Source organism: Carettochelys insculpta, chromosome 5 (genome assembly GCF_033958435.1).
Source record: "Carettochelys insculpta isolate YL-2023 chromosome 5, ASM3395843v1, whole genome shotgun sequence".
In the NCBI taxonomy this organism is placed as follows: domain Eukaryota; kingdom Metazoa; phylum Chordata; order Testudines; family Carettochelyidae; genus Carettochelys; species Carettochelys insculpta.
In genome coordinates this window covers 4,912,254-4,933,268 of record NC_134141.1, presented here as the reverse complement: position 1 = coordinate 4,933,268, position 21,015 = coordinate 4,912,254, and the positions used below count along the sequence as shown (strand labels likewise).

The following is a 21,015-nucleotide window of genomic DNA, read 5'->3' as shown; positions in this document are numbered from 1 at the left end:
GGCCCTTTCTGAAAAGGCTGGCTCCCTGGGGCAGGCTGCTGCCATCACACAGCCAGCTCCCAGGGGCTGGCTCCCCAGCCATGCAGCCCCCTCTGGCCCCAGGACGCTGAGCCCCACCTGTCCATGGGGCCAGAGCACCAGCACCACAGCCAAGGAGTCCCAGCCGGTTCTGGGCAGGCAGCCCTTGCCAGCCTGGAGTGTAGAGCCCCAGGAGTCCTGGGGCTGGACCCACCACTGGACCCAGGCTGTGGAGGCCTGGTGGGCCAGACAGGCTGCCAGAGCCATCTCCCCAGGGGGCTCCCTGGGTGAGAAGCCCCAGCTGGTCAGTGCCAGCAGCCACTAATGGCTGCCTAGAGTTGTGCGGGGGTGGGGGGGGAGGCAGAAGGGAAAATATTCAATCCCACACCAGTTATCCAGTATTATATTTCATCCCACACCATCTCAGGTAGTGTTCAATAAAACAGTGCTGGATAACTGCGGGTCAGGTAACCAGGGTTTTACTGTAACTGGAAAACACTACTTGTAAAGCATTATCTCAAACTAGTTCAACCACATTGAAGAGCTGCCTTAAGAGCAGATATCCAAGATGGCAGCATCACACTAACAAAGTCAAGTAACAGACCCAGCAATGAGGCAATTCACGAATTTACCCAGACATCTGAAAACGTTGTGTCCAGTATTATAAAATTATTTTAATTATAAATTAAGAATAGATCTAAGAGGTTGCAGAAAATGTTATAAAAAATCTGCAAATTAAAAAAAGTCTAAAAAGCCAATTAATTTCTCAAGTTTGTCACTGATTACTAAGGCCGACTGCCTGGTAGATTTTTCAGGTCTGAACTTTGTGTTTCTCCTTCCAAAACAATGCTCTCTGCAGACCACAACCCATAGACAGAAGCACCTAACTGCAGTACCAGCTTCAGAGTGAAAGGAACACGCACACATTATTGGTGTAGGAAAGGTGCATGCCTATTTTACTATGGCAAGTTTTTTGTGAACTACATATAAAGCAGAAACGCAATTTTAATATACTCCAACCTTCCAGGACAAGGTAACAGGCTGAAAACCTTTAGGAAAAAAATAGTTCTACTGCATTTACCATGTTAGAAAGTCAAGATGAAAGACACCTAATTATGTCAAATTCTCCTTTCTCTGACCAGTGCAGAATTAAGTGTCCTATCTTTATTTCACTAATTATCCTCCTAAGAGGCACTTAAACATACTGAGACAAGTCACAAGGGAAAAAGCTTTAGAGAACAGTGGCAGGTGTTTGCCTTTATTTGACAGCTCAGAGGAAAGCTACAGCTTGTGCAACATCACCTTAATTTTAACAATAGTGTGCAGAAAGTATTCTTCCCCACTGTCCACACTTTCTTTTTACTGAGGATGCTCAACTGCCACAAAGCTGCATGCCAATGCTCTGAGCATGCTAAGCCCCCAAACAGCTCACAGATCACGTTCAAGGGGCTGAAACCCATAAACAGCATCTGGAAAGAGCAGCTTCTGGCAGGACGTTTCAGTGCTAGGTACGAGAACAGGGCAAGGATGGTTTCTTCTTGACTGCCCAGGCTCAACTGGCAAAGCAGGAATCATTCTGACCAGCATGCAGATGACAAGCAGGAAGGACACAGACATATAAGGGGACAAGAAGCAGAAGGGTGTGAAACCACTTGAGCATGTTCCCCTCCAGATTATGGAAGAGAAGCCAAGAATTCTGAGGCAATATTCTGCTGCAAACAGCCAATATTGCAAACTCACAGACAAAATGCTTCTCTCTGCACTGACAGGCCTATGGGGAGGCTGAGAGCCTCGTCTTGCCACCAACTGTCACATTACGTCAAACAGCAGCGCTCTGGGCTGCAGATTGACAGGTTCCTACTTTGTTGACAAACCATGTGTAGGTTTAATATGGCTCTAAATGGTGGAATTTTTTTTTTAGGTTTCCTATTTAAAAATTGAGGAAATCCTATGTTCAAATAACATTGGGACTGCAAAATTAAGCCCTTAAAAGGAAGTGCAAAAAATAAAGTTTCCTGTATAATTCCAATTCAGTCCCCTTGTGCGCATGCATGATAAAAATCCATAATCCACAACCACTCACTTCTCACAGGACCACTGCTTTATTTAGCAAAAATACAGAAGGCAATTAGTGCGGTGGCCTTCAACCAGAGGCCTGGAGGTCTGCAAGCAGGTTTCGGGGGCCCACCAAGCAGAGTTGCATTACACTTGCTGGGACCCATGTCAGAAAGCCTGAGCAACTTACCTTCATGAGGCCTTCTGCAGCACGAGACCTGGACAGATGCCCTACATGCTACCCCTTGAAATAGGCCCTGACTTTTATATACAGAAAAACAGTTTGGCACAGTTGTGCTGTGAAATTTTTATAGCCTCTAAAAGGAGGAGGTTGACAACCCCTAGTAGCGTAGACAAGGCTTTTGTCTGTAGGCTCCTGTGTCAATTGTTGCAGAAACTGGGAGTCTTGAAGTAAATGTACGGGACTGCAGGAACTGAAAGGATGGTCTCATGGTTAGGGAAGTACACAGAAACCCTGAAGATCTGAGTTCTATTCATGCCTCTGCCACTAAACTGCTAACTCCCAGTGGACAATTCTCAAATCAAATGTTTCTCCAGTGGCTACTCTGTTTTTCTCTCTCTCAGTGTTCAGCTTGAGACACTGGGTGCTGCAGACAAAGTGGCCATGCAAGTACAACTGCAGTAAGTGGAAGCTATACTATTAAAGAGCTAATAACTCCATGAAGACTATCTGTTAGTGCCCAACTTTCAAAATTGTCTTGAATTTCTGTTCATCTTAGCTCCTTGCCTATAAAACAGCCATGTCACGTAATCTCACAAGTGGTCTATGAACCAACTCATTAATGTTTGTGGAGCACTCCAAAGCTATGGTGAGGCACTCTTGGGACGACTCCATAAGTAAATAATTGTGATGGAATTCGGGGTTTGATGATGTGCAGTAAATAAGGCATAAGTAAAGAGAAATATTCACCAGCTACCAATTCAAATGAACACCATCCATTTTGTACACTGACTCAGATGGGGGGGTCGTGATGTAGAAATAGTAAGTGAACATGAAGTTACAGATTGTTGGTAATGTATACACAAAATGGGACTGAATTAAGATTACCTAGACAAAACTTTGGTTTTCCCACTCTTTATGTACTTGACTTTGAAAACTTAACATTTTTTTAAATGTATTTTTTCTATGTTATCTAAAACACACCATACATTTCTACATTATGGTCAAGTTACAAAATTATGAAAAGCACAACTTGTGAAGATCACATGGCAAATAAGGAGTTACAAATGAACACAGGTCTCCCGATTTGCAGTGCAGTGTTAGATCATATGGTCCTTCCACGTACTTCTATCAGACTGTGTCCGAGTTCAGGGATATTTGCAAGGCACAGTAGAAAGACCTGTTTTACTGCAGCCCATACTGCACGTATTCTGCACTTCAGGGGCTATGGCAGTCTTTTTAACTTAAAAGGTAGTAGGCAATTCCAGAGAGTATCTCCTTGTCAAAGCAAGTAACAGAGCAGCCCTGGTATGCAATACTAAGGATGACATCAGGAGCTGCACGCCAAAGCTTACAATGTAACTGCTCTCACAAAGAAGTGCTAAAAGTTTCTAACTTAAGCCTTACGCCATTTCTGCAGCTAAATAATCATTAATATGTGCAGCCATCACTGCCATTGATGGTGAAGTTTGGTTTTATTAATCTAAAGAACTTGTAAGCCAGGGCATAATCAAAGCTATAAATGAAAGGTCTGACATAGCAATTTAAGCAAATCACCATATTCACATTTAAATGTAAGTGGAGTATAAAAACCCTGTACTTTACTTAGTCAATTCTAATTGCAATTAACATGCTGACTGTAGTGTAAATCAGCTGTCAGAGAAAGCTCTGCTCACTTTGTAAATTTAAGAACTCCACTTATTACTCTAACTATTCTTTTTCTGTGCAGCTCAGTAGAAGCTGTTAACATTCTGCTCCTCATTGCAGTATTTTTCCTCTTACTGAAGGAATCACATTCTACCCTGAGGAACTGCAGTCAAACATAAAACTAAAAGTCACATTTAGCAATCAGATGTACTTCCAAACAAACACAATCAAGCACATAGCCAGATTCTGCAGTACAAGTAAAGGCCAGTTGTGACCTCTGTTCATAGAAGATCAAATACCTTAATACTAATTAAGGAAGTGAAGGTTCTCCTCAAATGTCGCCACTACATATAAAAGAAATACATGTACCACAGGAGTTGTGGCCTCTGACCCCAAATCCTCTGCCCAAGTAATTCAGACCCATGTAAAATTTAAAGTGATCTCTGCACAATTTACTCTAGCCACAAGCCAATCATCTTTCTAGAATTTCCGCCAGAAGGCTACAGGAATGCATCCTGTGAATTCCCCACTCCTCCGATGCTCAACTGAAGAACCTGTCAGGGTTGCACTCCACAAGCAGCTAACATTGAAGATCAGGAGAGGAGAAAAAAAAAGCCCTTATGAATTAGAGGAATCATTGGGTTGTTTCCTGTCATATGGTAATTAATGCATCACTTCTTGACAAGCATGGTGTGCAAGGAGACTCAAAAGTTTTAGCTTTGAAATTCTCTACCTGTATTATGCTGTAAGCTTTAGATCCCCAAAGCAGAAATCTATTACACCTTGAAAGTACACGTTATACGGTTCTCAGCTGTAAAAAAAACAGAGGAAACAGTTTCCTAAATGTATTTTTACCCACATAGTCTAATAGTAAACTACATCACTGTTGTAAGTAAATTTGCCATTGTTCTGTACTAACTGAAGCAAATCAACACGATAGTAAATATAACAGCAAAGGTAGAAAACTTTCCAAGTCAGATTCAATAATGGAAATGAAGAATTGGTAACTGGCTAGACCCATAAACTGTGCTTCAAGGTAGTCGGGGTGTGTGTCAGCCTTTGACAGGTTTCCAATTTGAGATATGGTGCAGTAACATGCTGCTTCATTGTGCTCACAAATTACCAGAACGCAACATGACACTGGTCAGTGTAAATCCATAAAAGAACCATCCTTTCGCTCATAACATCCTGATTCTAAGCAGAGATAACTAACTGTGCTATTTTTCAGTATCCAAAGTGTTACAACTGTTCTAGAAATAGATTTACATATCTGCTGATGAACTTACTTTGAGATATCTTTGCTGTCTTGTTGCCATGGAAATACAACGTTTCCAATAGCTGCCCGGTAACTGTAGACTCCCAAGAGCCCAAGTGCCATTGCTGCTTTTGAAACCAAGGAACATCTCTCCTGAACCAGTATAAAGATCATAATTAAGGAGATAGCTGCCAGCAGGGAGAGTACAGCTTTATGTTCAGAACTGTAAAAGAAAGAAAAAAAAAATCTATAATTACTGCTAACATACCTTTAACGGAGTTCTGGCTACTGTAATGAATCTCCAAACTAATCACTGCACCTAGTACTAGCTTTTTAAGATATGTGCCAAAATATTTTAGAATATTTAGTAAAGTTTTGTTAATGAGGTTTTCCACTGAAGCATGCACCTTTACACGTCCTCATGTCTCACCGTATGCTGGCTGGTCTGTTTTAACTGAATAAAACAAAGTTTCACACAATATAGTAAAAGATCCTAATAATTTAAAACCAACATTTTGAATTTATGTTCATTATACACACATGCAAAATTCACTGTTCTACTGCAGCACTCTTGTTTCTCTAATTTAAACCAACAAGGATTTTTACAGTCCTTCACAAGCATCTCTTTAAAATCACAACTCTGCACATATATCCATGTTATTTAAATTCAGATACATAAATTGTCGCCCTAGCCATCACATCTAAGGACACATACAACACAGCATAAAAGTTTTCCTCCAACAGCATAATAAGAACACTCTCACAAACCAGGGTAGGTTGAACTACAGCCTGCGGGCCACATCTGGTCCTTCTAACTCAGCACGCCAACTCCTGCTGGGGAATGGGGTCAGAAACTTGTCTTGCTCTGGTGCTCCAGCCGGGCAGCAGGATTGGGAGCTTGCCTTGCATACCTCTGAGGCGCCTTCCCTAAAAGAGGTCTCTGCAGCTCCCATTGGCTGGGAAGCATGGCCAATGGGAGCTGAGGGGCTGTCCTGTGGACAGGGTAGCATGTGGAGCTCTGTGACCCCACCTCTGCCCGGGAGTCAGAGGTGAGGGGGAGACATAGTGCTGCTTCCAGGCATCACTTCAGGTAAGCGCTGCTTGGATCCTGCTCTCCTGAGCCCCCACAACACCCAAACCCCCTTCCCTATGGTGTCCCCCTCCCCTTCTGTCTTCCAGACCCTTTAATCCCAGCCTGGTGCACCCTTCTGCAGCTCAAACCTGGCCCCAAAGTCTGCACCTGCAGCCAGAGCCCTCACCCCTGCCCAGTGTAACACACTCCTCTGTCCCAGACAAGAGTCTCCTCTCTCAACTCCTCCTTTCTGGTCCTACTCCAAAGCCGGCACCTCCTGCCAGTGCCCTCACCCCCACCTCCAATTGTGAGAGCGCTCACGGTCTGCCATACAATTTCCACATTGAGATGTGGCCTTAACATAGTGGCAGTCCTGGTGCATGACTACAAATCCTAGTGCTATGGTAACGGAAGAAATAGAAAAGAACACCAGGAGACAGACATGGGACTTGCATCTTGCCCTAAAGGTGCACAGAAGTTGCCCCCTTAAGATGAGCAGGTGGAGGGCATTCCATAGTCAAGTGCTGAACACCTTGTCCACTGCCAAATATTGAAACATAAGGAGTCCTGGCACTTGGACATTACAGAAAAACCTAAATCACATTAGAGAGCATACTTCTGACTGCAGCTGCCCCGACTGTGTATCTCCGTATGTACTGTTTTCAGTTGCCGGGATCTAAGCTTTGTTTGGTTTTAAATTGGAAAGTTGAACCCTGGAGCGGAACCCAAAAGCCAAACAGGAAACCAGCTGCTGAGGGTCTATTTCGGTATACTTTTTATTTGTTCCAAATGCCCTGACTTCGACTGTGCACCCTTACAATGTAAAGGCCGGGACTACACACATCATCCCCTAAATCTCTGAAATACTACTGGAAAGACCGATGGCCTCTAGCAGCCAGACACTAGACTGAGGTTATATTAATACAAGCACCACGCCACATCACTCAAGTTTGAGTTTTATCATTTTTCATTTATTCAATATGCTGTTTTTAAATTTTCTTGTGCTTTCTTTCCTCATCACCTGCTTTTCTTTCAATTCCCCAAGGAAACAAAAGGCAGCTATTTCAGTTACACAAAAGGAGTCAGCCAGGCTAGAACCAAAAGGAAAAAACATTCCTCCTTGGCCCTTCCATGTGGCCCAGTCAGCTGCCCATCTAGCGTGGTGAAGCTCTCAGGGATGGACAGCTCTCTGTAAGGAAGAGAGGCGACAAAGGGTGAGGCTACAGTACCAGAGGCCACAAATACATTTACTTGATGGAATAGTACAACTTCTCTTCCCTACTAGCGTTTATTCCAGCTTTCAAGGGAATGCTCCTGAGGTCGTATGGACTTTTGTGGCACCTCCAAGGCAGCATGTTCACCAGCAGCTCTGCATATGCTCACGCATGCGGTAAGATGGTTACTTACCTATAGGAGATGTTGGTGCAGAAGGTGTTCCACACAGCCTCTGGCCCTTCTGCCAAGTTTTAACTCTTGAGGTTCAGCACAAAGGAGCTGAGGTGGGACAGGCTGGGGCTGCCCTTGAGTAGCCCAGTGAGGAGATAAAGACTAGAGGCTGCCAGTGCCATTCTATGGGTAATGCTAAGCAAAATTCTTCAGCTTCAGCGTAGTAGGCATGCTCACACCTGAGAAGATACATCTGCATGCACATCTCCAAGAACAAGTTACCATACAAGCGGGTAAGTCTTCTCTTCTCGGAGGGGCTAGAAATGTACTCCAGTAAGGTGATTCATAAGCCACATCAGTAGAAGGGGAGACTCAATCTACTAAAGAACAACCACACTCTGAAAAACAATTTACAGTGTCTCAGCCATTAAGGCATGTAGCTCACTTACTCAGACTTTGAGATAAGAAGGGACCACCATGGTTCATCTAGTCTGGCCTTCTGCACATCACAGGCCACTGAATCAAGTTTTCCTTTAATTTTTTTTGATCCATGCACAGAACACATTTTATTACGTGCACCACCAAAAGACACATGCTGCTGGTTGTGGGCGCTCTGCTAATCAGCTGGGTGGCAGCTGAATCTCTCAGGGGTGGCTGTCCAATTGCACAGCTTACTGGGAACACTGCATAGAACTTCACTTGCCCACTCCTGTTATAACCCATAACTTCTGGCAGACTTACTCAAGTCCTCAGATCACGTTTTGAAGACTTAAAGTTAAAATTTACTCTAGTTCAAGCCAGGAAATGACCCAAGCTATGGAGGGAGGCAAAAAACAGACAGACAATCTCTGTCATTCTGATCTGAGGAGAAAATTTCTTCCTGACTCCAGTTGTGAGCATATTGGTGAGATCCACCAGACATGTCTGGGAAAGAATGCACTGTTGTAACACAGAGCATTCCCCAACTAGTTTTATCCCATCTCTGACTGTTGCAGACTGAGCAAGATAATACTGCTGTCATCACTGGCCAGTGAATTGACACCTCTCTCTCAGGGTAAAACCCCCGCTGAACACAAGGGCCATTTACTAAGGTGCTCAGTGATTTCGACACCTAACTTTAGACATCCGTGCTTGAAAATTTAAATCTCAACCGAAATGTAGCGTATTTCAACTAAATACATAAAGGAATTAGATGAAACGTGTTCCTGAAGAAAGAATGTGAAAAACGTCTCTTGTGTAGGTGTTTCTTATTACCCCAGCCACTTTTTATTACGTTTCTCGTCTCTTGCATTTCCAGCGCAGACAGGATACATGTGTTTTACCAGCTATGACCTCATCTTACCAGTGCAAATACAGGTAGAGTGCAAAGAATGAGAAGCGAGCTCATGGTTATTGTTTTAGGTGAGCAAAGCCTTTTCCATCTCTTTTCTTTCATTTTGTAACATGCTGCATCGGCTAGGGTGGCATACCCCACACTCTCACAGTAAATTGATTTTTTTTTTTGAAGATTAATATACTTTTGAAAGAAATCCTCGAAGGTGTGTATACTAAGCTTTGTAGATTGCAATTATGGGTAATAAAAGCTTTGCTACAGGCTAGTCCAGTGCAATGGCCTCCTTGCTCCATGAGTTATCTGTTACAGGGCCCCACAAGGTCTGTGAAAATTGGTTTATGAATATGAAAATGCATAACCTGATGATGCTTTAGGCAGAACCTATCATGTGACATTTTTAAAGTTACAATCTGCATTAAAGTTTCCTCATGGACTAAACTCTTTTGAACATTTGCTTGTTGAGGAACTTCAGGTCCAAGACAGGACACAGATGCAGTTAGACCGAAACTCTTCAGTACAAAAAATGTCACACTGCAGACATCCCAGCAGTTGCCACTGCTGCTAGATTGAGCGCAGTCTGAAGCAATATTGCACAGGCAGTAGATGAAATATAGGGGCCTGCTGGCATCATGACATACTCCATCATCTTAAATTAACTCCAACATTGCTGTGGTGACTGACTTACCAAGGTATTTCTGAATACTGAGACAGGTCAATAGATGGTACACATTGCACCACCTAAACCAGCACTCTCTGGTCTGGCAAAAGGAACAGAGATAATATTCCTGGACCAGAGCGCCAGGGCAGCCGGGAAACCATTGTCCCCTGGGCAGCTGCGTGGGGGGCCAGGGCCGGGGAGCCAGCTTTGGTGGTGAGCCGGGGCCGCAGGGCCAGGGGCATTAACCTCCCCTGATCCAGCAAAATCCCTCATTCAGACTACTCAGGGGCAATCTGTAGTTTGAGTGCAAACTCTTCTACTACCTTCTGAGTCTTTTTTTTTTTAAATTAGCAACATTTTCATGCACAGGAAAGATAAATGATATCTGGGACAGAACAAACCTACAAATTAAAACACAATGTCTCATCAAAATACACTCGCATCCAAACTGCTTTTTCCTTTTATCCACATCTGGTTAGCTATCTATCTAGCATGATCGAGTGTAGTGGAAGAGAAATGCATAATTCTAAAGACGTTCTCTTTTTGCTACCAGGACCTCCAGCTCTGAACAGTCAACTCTAAGTTCAAGATCAGGGTTAGAGTTACAAATATCCTGACAAAGCTCCTTCCTGCACACAAGTGTTCAAGGTGCTGTTTCAAAAGGTCATAGCCTAAGTCTTCTTACAGGGACCGAGCATCTCCCCTCATTTCAGGTTGTGATGGCATTCTGAAGAAAATGACAAGTTGCTCGAGACAATTTGTTATCACTGGGACTGCAAAATTAATGGATGCTCACATCCTGGGGTCCCACTGTGTGAAATGGGAGATGCGCAGCCTGAAAGCTGAAAGGTTTCCAGTAAAAGGTCTAGGACAACCTGAGAATCATGCAAGTGCAATGAGAGCACAGCACAGCAGGTGGAAGGCCATTCAGTATGGAGAGGAGTACATTTCTACCAGCTAGAAACTGATTACTCTCCACAGGAGCAGAATGCACACCTCACATGAGAGGAAAGACACCAAAAAAGTTATTTACAAATGCTGATGGGATTTTTCCCAGGCAAAAGAAGATCTTCACTTTGACTGAGAAGTGTACACAGTAAGAGACAACATCTGACACTGAAATAGTACAACCAAAAAGCTTGGTTTCACTCGTGTTTTCATTTATACTTATTTCTCTAAATCTACTTATATAACCATCTATTACTGCTAGCTTAAATACAAGAGTATTTAAACAAATCCATCTTTAATGATCCATTATATGAAACACAAGACCCCCTGCTCACCTTGTCTCCTTATTTAAGGCCAGTCAAGTTACCTAGCAGTCCCAGTCCCTCCTCTGTCTCCTGTAAGTTCCTGATCCAGTCCCAGTGACCTACCCAGTCATCTGACTCAAAGGCCCCCATCTCTCCCACCTTCGTGGCCCCACCTCTTGCTCAACAAATCCCATTCTTCCCTTCCCACTAGCTCCCTGTATCCTTTGACCAGCCAGTCTCACTCTCCCCACTCCAACTCCCAAGTTTCAGTTGCCCCACATCTCCAATCTACTCCAGTCGCTCCCCCAGCTTGCGCTCCTTGGAATTTCAATCAGACCACTTCCGCCTCCACACCACCTGGGTGCTAGAGGGGGCAGAGTCACTGACAGGGTTCAGATCTGGTGCCTGGCCATGCCCTTGCCCAGAACAACTGGGAACAGCCATTACACAAAGTCATTCCAAGTCACCTAAGCCTCTTCAGTTGCTCTACAGGACGGTGCATGTACTCAATGGTTACATTTAGGACCTGAGGCTGAAGCATGCTCACTGGAAGTGGAATGTTTTGAGATGGTCAGTATTAATGCCTATCAAATCTCTGTCGGAATGTTTTAGAAGCTTACAAACCGGCCAAGTATGGGCAGATGTCATGGAGATGACAAAATGCATCCCCTGCAAATTCTAAGTCCCTCCTCCAAAACATGAGGGCACTAGAATTTTTCTAACACGAGGTCATCATATTTTTAGATTTCACCAGAATGTACTTTTCCCCTAACTTCATTTTAACAAACTGCTGGACTATTTTTGCTGAAATGTTGGGAAAAAAAGTTCAGTCTGAGGCAAACACTTTTCATGGAAAATTTCAACCCAAAACATTAGAGTTTGGCAAAGTTACAAGCAACTGAATCCAGGGTCTTAGAACAGGAAGACACAGGCAACCTTAGCAGGAGGTCCTGCCAGCATTTACCAGCTACAAATAAAATGAAAATCGTCTAAATGGAAACTGATGAAGTATTGTCCTCTTTAGCCTGCAGATCAGCTGCTTCACCGCCTTTGCTACTGCTCAGATAGTTTCCTCCAAAAAGAAAGAGTGCAACTCAGAGATGGGGAAGGAGGGTACCAAAGGCCTCTTTCCTCCACCACCCAGTAGCTGAGAGGCTTCTGGAGGGTAAAGCAGCAACAGGAAGAGAGGTTACTTGCTAGCGAGTGTGGTGCTTTAAGAATGTTGGGTTGGCATCACGTTCACACTTATGGGATGTAGATCACAGCCACTAAGGTTCAGGGACTTTGTAGAAAAGCGTCAGCTGTTGATATCACACACCTTTCTACTCACAGAACTTCAAGACATCCCCAACGGGCTTCAGTTCCAGTGGCAGTTTAAGCAAGCCTCCACGTATCTGATTGCACCTGCAGAAATCCTGAACCCCACTGCAACCACAACACTGAATGGTGCTGCCAGCCTGCATGACAGGTTGGAACACCAGGAGCAGGACTTCAAAGGGCACAAGAGCCCACCACCTTAGGGTGAGTGCAAGGCATGCTTGCCCCCACCCACACTGCCGGTAGGCCAGGAGCAGGGATTCAGCATTAGGGCAGAGCGCTGCTGTGGGTGTCTGTGCACCTCTGAACTACAGTAGGAGCTTAGTGCAGGGTATCCACTGCAGGAGATGACAGCCATCCCTGCTCAGTTTCTTCCACTAAATTCCTCAGTCATTGAAAGAGTAAGACGCTGAGGAGGACAAGAAAAAGGTGGGCAGATGTGCTGGATCACGCATTCACATTTGGAAGAGCATCCATTACTGGTAAGTATCAGAGGGGCAGCCATGGTAGTCTGCATCTGCAAAAACAAGGAGGAGTCCTGTGGCACCTTATAGACAAACGGACTTACTTGGCCTAAGCTTTCCGGGGCAAAGATGCAGCTCACAAGGTGGGACTTTGCCCACATGCCTAAATGAGTCTGTCAGTCTAGAGGGTGCCACAGGACTCCTTGTGGTTTTCATTATTGGTACATGAGCTGCCAAGATGGTCTCTGCAGTCCCTGCTGTGGGAATGGGTGGCTGCAGAACCCTCAGGAAGGTACAGAGCGTAGCACAAGGGTTACCACTGTGCCCCAACTCCACAGTCATGAAAAGGAGGCAGTGTGATATCAAGTCTCCTTGTACCTCCCCCAAACATCAGGAGCAAACTGATCCATTGTATGGACACAAGAAAGATACTTCAGACCACAGAAGAAAAGGGCGTTATTAACCGGTAACTAACTCAACATCTATTACCAATCTTACAAACAGACGCTTGGACTTGAGGACCCCTTTATGTCACCTCAGACTACAAGACACATTTGACATTCATTCCTTCATCTTTCCACTACCCTCAGAATGGAGAAGTTTGACTAAAAAAAAGTCAACATCTATTTGCTAGTCCAGAACCTCCCAGTTTCTCCCTATTTACTCTCTCCACCACTCAAGCATGTCACAGCAAATGCATGTTCCTTCAGTGTTGCTTTCCAGTACGAAACTGGTCTCAAGAGGCCAGATGCTCAGAGAAATGATACATTACACTTTCATTCCTGGGCTGCTCAAGAGGTGCTGTGAGGACATTTCTTCACATTGCACAGCAGAGATGTGTAAATGGTGTTGTGGGATGCAATGGTTGGTCACATAGTGCTGTTTCCCTACCTAGTTGCTGAATTGCAGCAAGACCCCTAAAACATTTTCCTAATGTTACTTTTCACTAAAAGCAACTGCTGCAATTTGCATTGACCTAAAATAATGCAGAGAAGGCATTTGAAAAACCAGGTTTACAACAGCCCTAAAATCATTACCAAGGAAGACCTCAAAATTCTCATGTAACCCCCTATTGTGTTAGATTACAGAAAATTCTCCTTCCTGCCTTCCACAGACATAGCTCTTGTGACCAAGTAGAAAACACAACAAGCACCATTATTCTTCATTGTTGCTGAGTCAAGGTAGGAATTATGCATAGAACGTCTTACTTTAAATAAGATATACTAGTTCCTGTATATCATGGCCCTCCACTGTTGACTTAGTTGTTTTTAAATCAGTGGTTTAATAAATATGTTTTCACGTTTGCAATAATTAGATTATAAATCCTGGTTAATACTAAGGACTATCATTAACCACTAAACCTGGTGCTGGTAAATATGGTACATAGGACTATTGTTCCAACAAGTATAATGCAAAAGCTCTGTGACACTTAATCCTTCAACTATTTACAATTTTTTTTTTTTAATTTATAGACTATGAAACCAGCATCCCCTTAGCTACCACAAAGACAGACATGAACTTTTAAGTAGGCAACAACTATCAGCCAGCTCAGACACCCACCTTGTCAACCAATGTCCAAAGTCAGGTCGATGGGCCCACTGAACTCCCGTCTGATTTAATGAACGAAGTAACCGGCAGCAAATAAGGATGATCAATGGACTTGCTAAACCTACCCACTTTTCTGAGCCCTTTAGAAAGCCACCTAAAGAGGTGACTTTGCCCAGTTTTGAGTCGCGTGATGGTATGTCAACACTCTCACATTTGGTGGTTTCTTCAGTGTCTTCAAAATTTTGTTTTCCAAAAGGATGAAGCTGAAGATCACTTTCTTTCACCAGAAAGTAGTGTCTGCAAATTTCTTGGCACAGTGCCAGGCAAAGAGTATTGATGAGAAAATACCAGGTCTGGTGCTCCTCTTCTATAAAGCTACTTGCTCCCAAGCTCACAGCATGGCCAACAGTTCCTGCCAAAATCAGTACATCTAGTTCTGACCAGCTGGAACTGGAGACAGCTGGATTCTGTGAACAGAAAGTGTGCCATTGGTGAAATAATCTGAAAAACCACATTTTTACTGCAGCATGTTTAAAATGCGCTTACAGTTACTTGTTCAGTGACAACAAATCCTAACCAAAAAAAGAAATTACATAATTTTTCTCAATGGCATTTCCTATGCTTTTACTCTTAAACAACATTAATTTTAGTGGAAATCACTGAGTTAGCACAATAACTCATTTAATTGTACCATTTTAAATCATTGTAAAGCTCTTGACAGTAACCAACTTCCCTCTGAATATCTGTTAGTCTATAAGGTGCCATGAGGCTTCTTGTTGTTCTCGAAGCTACAGATTAACACGGCTACCTCTCTGATACTTCCCTCTGAATAATCACCACCCCATCCTTCGGGTTCAGGTTCTCTGCATTCTTGTGACAGAGGGTATGAAACAGGTCCTTCATGCTGCACATCAATAAATCTAAAAATAGAACCCTTGCAGTAATCAAAAAACCGAACAGAGATAGCAACAAGCAGCCGTTTTCTCACCACTCTTGATCTCTATCTGTTCTCGGCTTAACAAAATGAAAACATCATCTCAAATTAACAGCAGCTACTGCTGACATCTTGCTGCCTTGTTACCATGCAAACTGGGCTGTGTATTTTGAGATAAAGAGTCTGTTAAACAGTGGGTGTTTAAGGATTTATTTCACATGCTATATATGGCTACAACAATGCCCGTGGTCTGATTTCATTATTTTAATTTCTGCTCAAAGCACCACACAGAACCCCATTCAGGGACCTAGCCTGAGACGAGAGGGGCATATATGCACAAAGGACACCCATGGGCATTTTGGGAGAAATGTTACTAGAACTACACTTTCATTTTGAGTACTTTTCCCTGTTGGGACATACGCTAAGGAAATAGCCTATCACGAATAAGAACTATTGATACTTTAAAGGAGAGTAAAGTGATTATTTTAAAGCCAAACCCCAAACATGGCAAATTGTTTATATTTAAGAACAAGGGTCTCTGACTGCATACTCTGTTGATTCATTTTCTTAGCTACATGCTGTCAAACGTGACCTTGTGATCTGACTTTAAAAAGCACTGAATATCCAGGAGCTTAATACAGACCAATAAAATGCTCTTGTTCCAAGACTCTGCCTAATACACAGGCTCGCCAACTGGGGCAGAGAGGAGCAAAGGGGGCAACTGCCCTAAGGTCCAATAATTCGAACCCCAGACCCTTGTATCGTGCTCCAGAGTCTTGGACAGGGCGGGCGGGGGGGTGCAGCACAATCCTTTTGGTGGGGAGGGCTGCCTGCCCCCACTTCTTCTGCCCAAGGCGCTCCCCCAGCCCCTGCAAGCGAAAAGCACTAGCCGCAGGAGTAGGAGAATGGCAGCGGGCAGACAGTACAGGCGTACAGTACAGCTTGTTGTACTACTTTACATGGTTTAAAATAATGGTCAGGTAATTGGCTCTAAACATGGTGGTCCAGAATGTAATATTCTGTTGCATGGAGTACACTGCTAAAAGCATTGGCAGTAAGTGTGTGGAGAAGTGGGCCTACTGTGAAGAAACGGTTACATGTCTGTTTAGCTCAGAAATCGAGTTTTTCTACTCTAAGTAGAAAGTAACAAAAAGGGGGGGTTGCACAGATACAAGCAATTTAGACTAACCACTGACCACATCTAATAGTGAATTTGACAGTCGGATTATATGGAAGACATACAGTTCTGCCCTGCGATACTTAAAAGTGAATTAGTCTGTGCTCAGTACATTTGGTTTTGCATAATCTCACTTTAAATAGCCTGCCCTACAGAACAAATCCTCCAGTGGTTACTGTCAGAAAAACAATTTTCAAACAATTCAACACTGGTATGAGAAAGCTCATAATTTTCTCCTGTACTCAGAAAGTATTGTTATAATCTCGGATATTGCTGCACAGTAGCTACTGGACATATTTATTATGTGCAACTGAGACACATGTCAGAAATAGACAGCATAGCATTATGAGGGTAAAATAATCTGCTCTATCTCCACGCTTTCCATGCAAATGCCGAACATTGGCTTACCTTGTAAAACTTGGTAACAAGTTATACATTTCAACCTATACATAAACAGGTAGCAGGTAATAAACATGTTCAGCCTCAGCTTCTAATTAAGTCTGAGCTGGAATTTTGATTTGTGGGAACCAAGCTGCGTAAAGCCTAAATGCAGCCTTTGTTATTCACCACCTGGAGTTCATGAGCTGAGTAAACAAGACAGGTGGCGTACCTGAAGGACACACTTGCGAAGTACATACTAGACATTAATTCAGACCACCAGCCTAGACAGTGTGTGTGTATCGTTTGGGGTACAGCAGGACGTTACACCAAAACCTCTGCACTTACAAATTAAAATTACTGAATGTGATTCTACAGAATTGAAATTTCAGCGGGATGAGAGTTGCCAGCTGAAATACAGCCCTACTCAGGGATATGAACTTCATATAATCTGAAGACTGTCCAACAGACAATGCACTGATACTTACTCACCCATTTAACAGACCCACATTACACCAGCATTAGCACTAAATAGCCGAAGAGTGAAAGTGCATGGAGACCCAGATGTGCATGTGTCATTAGACCACAAGAGATTTAAATTGCAGCAACTCCTAAGCATTAAACTCTGTACTCTACAGCCTGTAAGTAAGAGACTAGGGTATCCAACCTGGGTGCCCCTAGAAGCTAGAGGAACCTCAGATCACATCACTCTCCTTTCTGTGTGGTCTTCTACAGATTTAACACTTCCTCTTGCAAAAAATGTGTCTATATTTCTGACTCATACCTTATGGTTATGACCAGCAACCCAGGTGCCTTTGACAAGAACATTGGCTTACCTTGTAAAACTTGGTAACAAGTTATACATTTCAACCTATACATAAACAGGTAGCAGGTAGCACTTGAGATCATGAAACCAACTTTATGGGAGCAATCAAATTAATGGGAAAGTTTCTGGTTTTCATACTCCAAGCGTGCTCCATTTCTGTGCCCGTGTCAATACAGTTTCAGTGCAGCAGTTTAGTTTGATAACAAGTGGCTGCAGAAACAATTACCCTAGTAACCACATCATTCCTCTGCATATCAGCAAGTCTCCTGCATTTTCAAGATCTAAGAAACAGTAAGAAAAATAAATTGATCAGGATGTATATAAATCCTGGTGGCATGTTTTGTGGCTTTTCTGACTATTAATACACATTATGGTAATGTTTCCAGATCCTGATCAAGGCTGGAGCCTCCTTGTGCTGGGCTCTGTACAGATTCAGGTAAGATAATTTGTGTTCTCAAAAGGTTACAGTTTAGCAGTCAAAATGGGGCAGAAGATAAGGACACAGTATATAAATAAATATGGTGAATAGCTTTGGTATGTGTGTTTGTTTTATAACTGGCGGGAATGGTGAAATGGATAGCTAACAGAACTAAGGGAATACAACAGAAGTTCACCTATGTCACCAGGCACAGCAAACAGGGTTCTCTATGGATCACTGGCAAACAGACCTGTTCTTCCTACTGACACACCCTCCTCATCTCTTATCAACCTCACATTCCCTCATACAGGAAGCACATACAATTTCAATGTGTCTCATTTTAATATCGTCATTAAAGGTTAACTAGGGCTATACCCTGTAATACTAAATTTAGGAGTTTGTGCCAACAGCTGACTTCAGGAGAGTACCCTGAAATGGATGTCACAAAAGCCTTGTGGAGTTACCACAACTAAGGCTCAATCCTTCAAGCTGCTGAGCATATTCAACACCTCCTTAATTCCTCAACATCTTAGAGGACTGACACCTTCTCTGAGTCAAGCAAATAGGGGTATGGAACCCTTCACTTATGAATATGGATATTGTAAAGGCAACCTAGTACCTGCAGGTAATGCTGGGTTCTCTCTCATTTGGGCATCACCATGAACAGTTTAAAAAAAAAACTGCAGCCCAAATAACAGCCTCAATTATCACAGAATATTTCTCTTGCTACAACTAGATTAATAGGTATAACTAGAACTTAAACAATGGGATGCACAGGGCCCTGCAACTGAATTAGAATTTGTTAGTACTTGGGGCAGAAGAAGAAAGCTGTCACAGACACTCGTGGGGTGGTAGTAGTTCAGCTAAGACGGCTTTTCCGTTATCAAAATATTAGCGACTAAACACTTACCTAATTTTCACTCAGTCACTTCTCAGACTGGAAATAAGGTTTTGGGTTTGCTGATAGAGTCTAACATTCCTAGAGCCATTTTCTTGACTTTTGCTAGGTTGGACACAAAGCGAGCTAATCTTGATTTCCAGCTGTGCTGCCTTCCATGGGACAGAACAGCACTGATTACAATTGTTCCCAATAACATTTTTGGCATGCTGGGAGCACATTTGAAAGCCACCAAATCACTGCACCATCTCATTCAAACTTCCGTAATTAAACAGGAGGTAAACAGTACCACATGGGGGAACCAATAAAAATTAAGCAGAAGGCAAAAATTATTGAGAGTAATACTCCAGAGATGCTGCATTCTGAGCCCTTCAAAATGTCCCTTTCTTAGGTTGCCCCATTTTTAAAAGGTTTAAAAAAACATGATTGCAAACAATAACCATATTATGCTTCAAAACAATCCACTAACTCTGCACTAAGGCACTACCCAAATGAAGTAACGTTTTGAAGATTTCTTAGGATTTATAAAGGACACCAGCACTATTTAAAGCCTTACATGTCACTGAGGGTGGGAATGATTGTGAAAAGATGTAGCAATTAAAAGTTATTTATGGCATCCAGGAAGCAGATGTTAATGCAGCCTAGAGAATTATGGTCTGCAGAAAATTCATGAACCTGATAATCCACTCCTACATTCAGAACCGGGAAAAACATATTAAGGGTAGTATACTATATTAAAGACCTGAAGAGGCTGACAGAGTCTTGAATACATTTTGAAGTGTATATTTGTACAGTAAAGTATAAATTGGGAAGGATTTATTCAATTTGATAAGACATGCATTTTACACTCTACACTAGCAACATCAAACGCAGATTGGAAAAAAACAGCTTTCCCTGCTCCTTAACTATTTGAGATATCATCTCAGCTCCTGCCATAAAGGCCCAGAATCCTGAGATCAGATATTACAGTGATTCTCAAACTTGCTTCATTCATTTCTTTGGGTCTGTAGGATTTATGCTCTCCACTCACACCACACACTAATATATAGCCATTATAAGTTAAAAATATGCAACCCTCAGTAAATATTAAAACCAGTGAGATACTTCCATCCTTACTTCTGTGCTGCCACCTAGTCCTTGGATCTGCCCTCCAGCCACCCAGCTCTGAAGGCAGAGTGGAGACAGGTAGTGGCTGGCCAGGTGCCAGCTCTAAGGGCAACGCTGCTGTCAGCAGCTGCAGCACAGCAGTAAGAGCGGCACAGAATACAAAACGAGGAACACGTCCAAAAGTTTGGTTTTTTATGCCCTTATCCACCCACCCAAAAATGTACAATTTCATCGCAATGGAAGTAGACCACCTACAGATGTGTGGTGGAATCAGCTTTGCTAGATTTTCACTGCTATGAAGAAAAGTGTGTGCTGGAAGCTTTCATTTCTCCAAAAGCTTCCCATGCCTCCCCAGAACACATTCCACACCCTGCTCCCCAACCTGAGAGCCTGCGTGATATTGTAGTGCAAGGAAAAAAGGAAATGACTTGTAATTCACATCTACTCACGTATCCCTCTAGCAATTCATCTTTATATATTTCAATTAAAAGTATCTGTCTAAGCTCCTGCAGCTGAGACAGGAATGAAGCATGTGCAGCCATACCAGAGCTAGTTTTCATCCAGCATGCCTGTCAACAGCACCCACACCTGTGCTGAAGCCCATCCAGGCCCCCTGAGTGCTAGTTACACGGGCAGCCAGTCTGTGCTGCCACAGCTTCGCTGCTATTGATACCATGCTAGCTAAATTAAAGCTAACTCAGGTATGTGCACATATGCTTCCACGTGGCTCCCACCACCACAGGAAGTGCCATGCCCACCAGTAATTCTTGATGCCCACGTACCTCTGGGGACAGGTTGCACTACGGGGAAGGGGGGGGCGGGGGCAGGAAGAGGTGGGATTTGGGGGGCAGGAATGGACAGTGTCTCCCACTGCTGGGTCTCCCAGGCCAAATTGTACAACTGCTCCAGGCACAGAAGGTCCATGGGCCATGTGTTTGAGACCCTTGGTTCATTATTTTAACAAGTATTTGCTGTTTGGCACCAGGAAGTTAAGCTAGCCCATTAACATACCAGAAATCCAATGATTCATTTCCCAATCAAGGCAGTAAGGGAGACAATACAGTTTCTGCATAAAACTGAATTTTCCATT

General features: G+C 43.2%; 1 protein-coding gene across 4 annotated transcripts in view; it reads right to left on the bottom strand.

Moving 5' to 3' along the window:
- The window catches only part of PIGG (phosphatidylinositol glycan anchor biosynthesis class G (EMM blood group)), a 101,117-nt gene that overhangs the window by 37,841 nt on the left and 42,261 nt on the right, over positions 1-21,015 (bottom strand). For 3 of the 4 annotated variants that reach the window (XM_074994570.1, XM_074994571.1, XM_074994572.1), the window contains exons 9-10: positions 14,200-14,654; positions 5,188-5,379 (exon numbers count right to left, since the gene is read on the bottom strand). In XM_074994570.1, the coding sequence (XP_074850671.1) occupies positions 5,188-5,379; positions 14,200-14,654 (647 nt within the window). Of the gene's footprint in view, positions 1-4,639; positions 4,713-5,187; positions 5,380-14,199; positions 14,655-21,015 lie in introns of those variants that run through there. The other variant, XM_074994573.1, reaches the window with a different exon arrangement.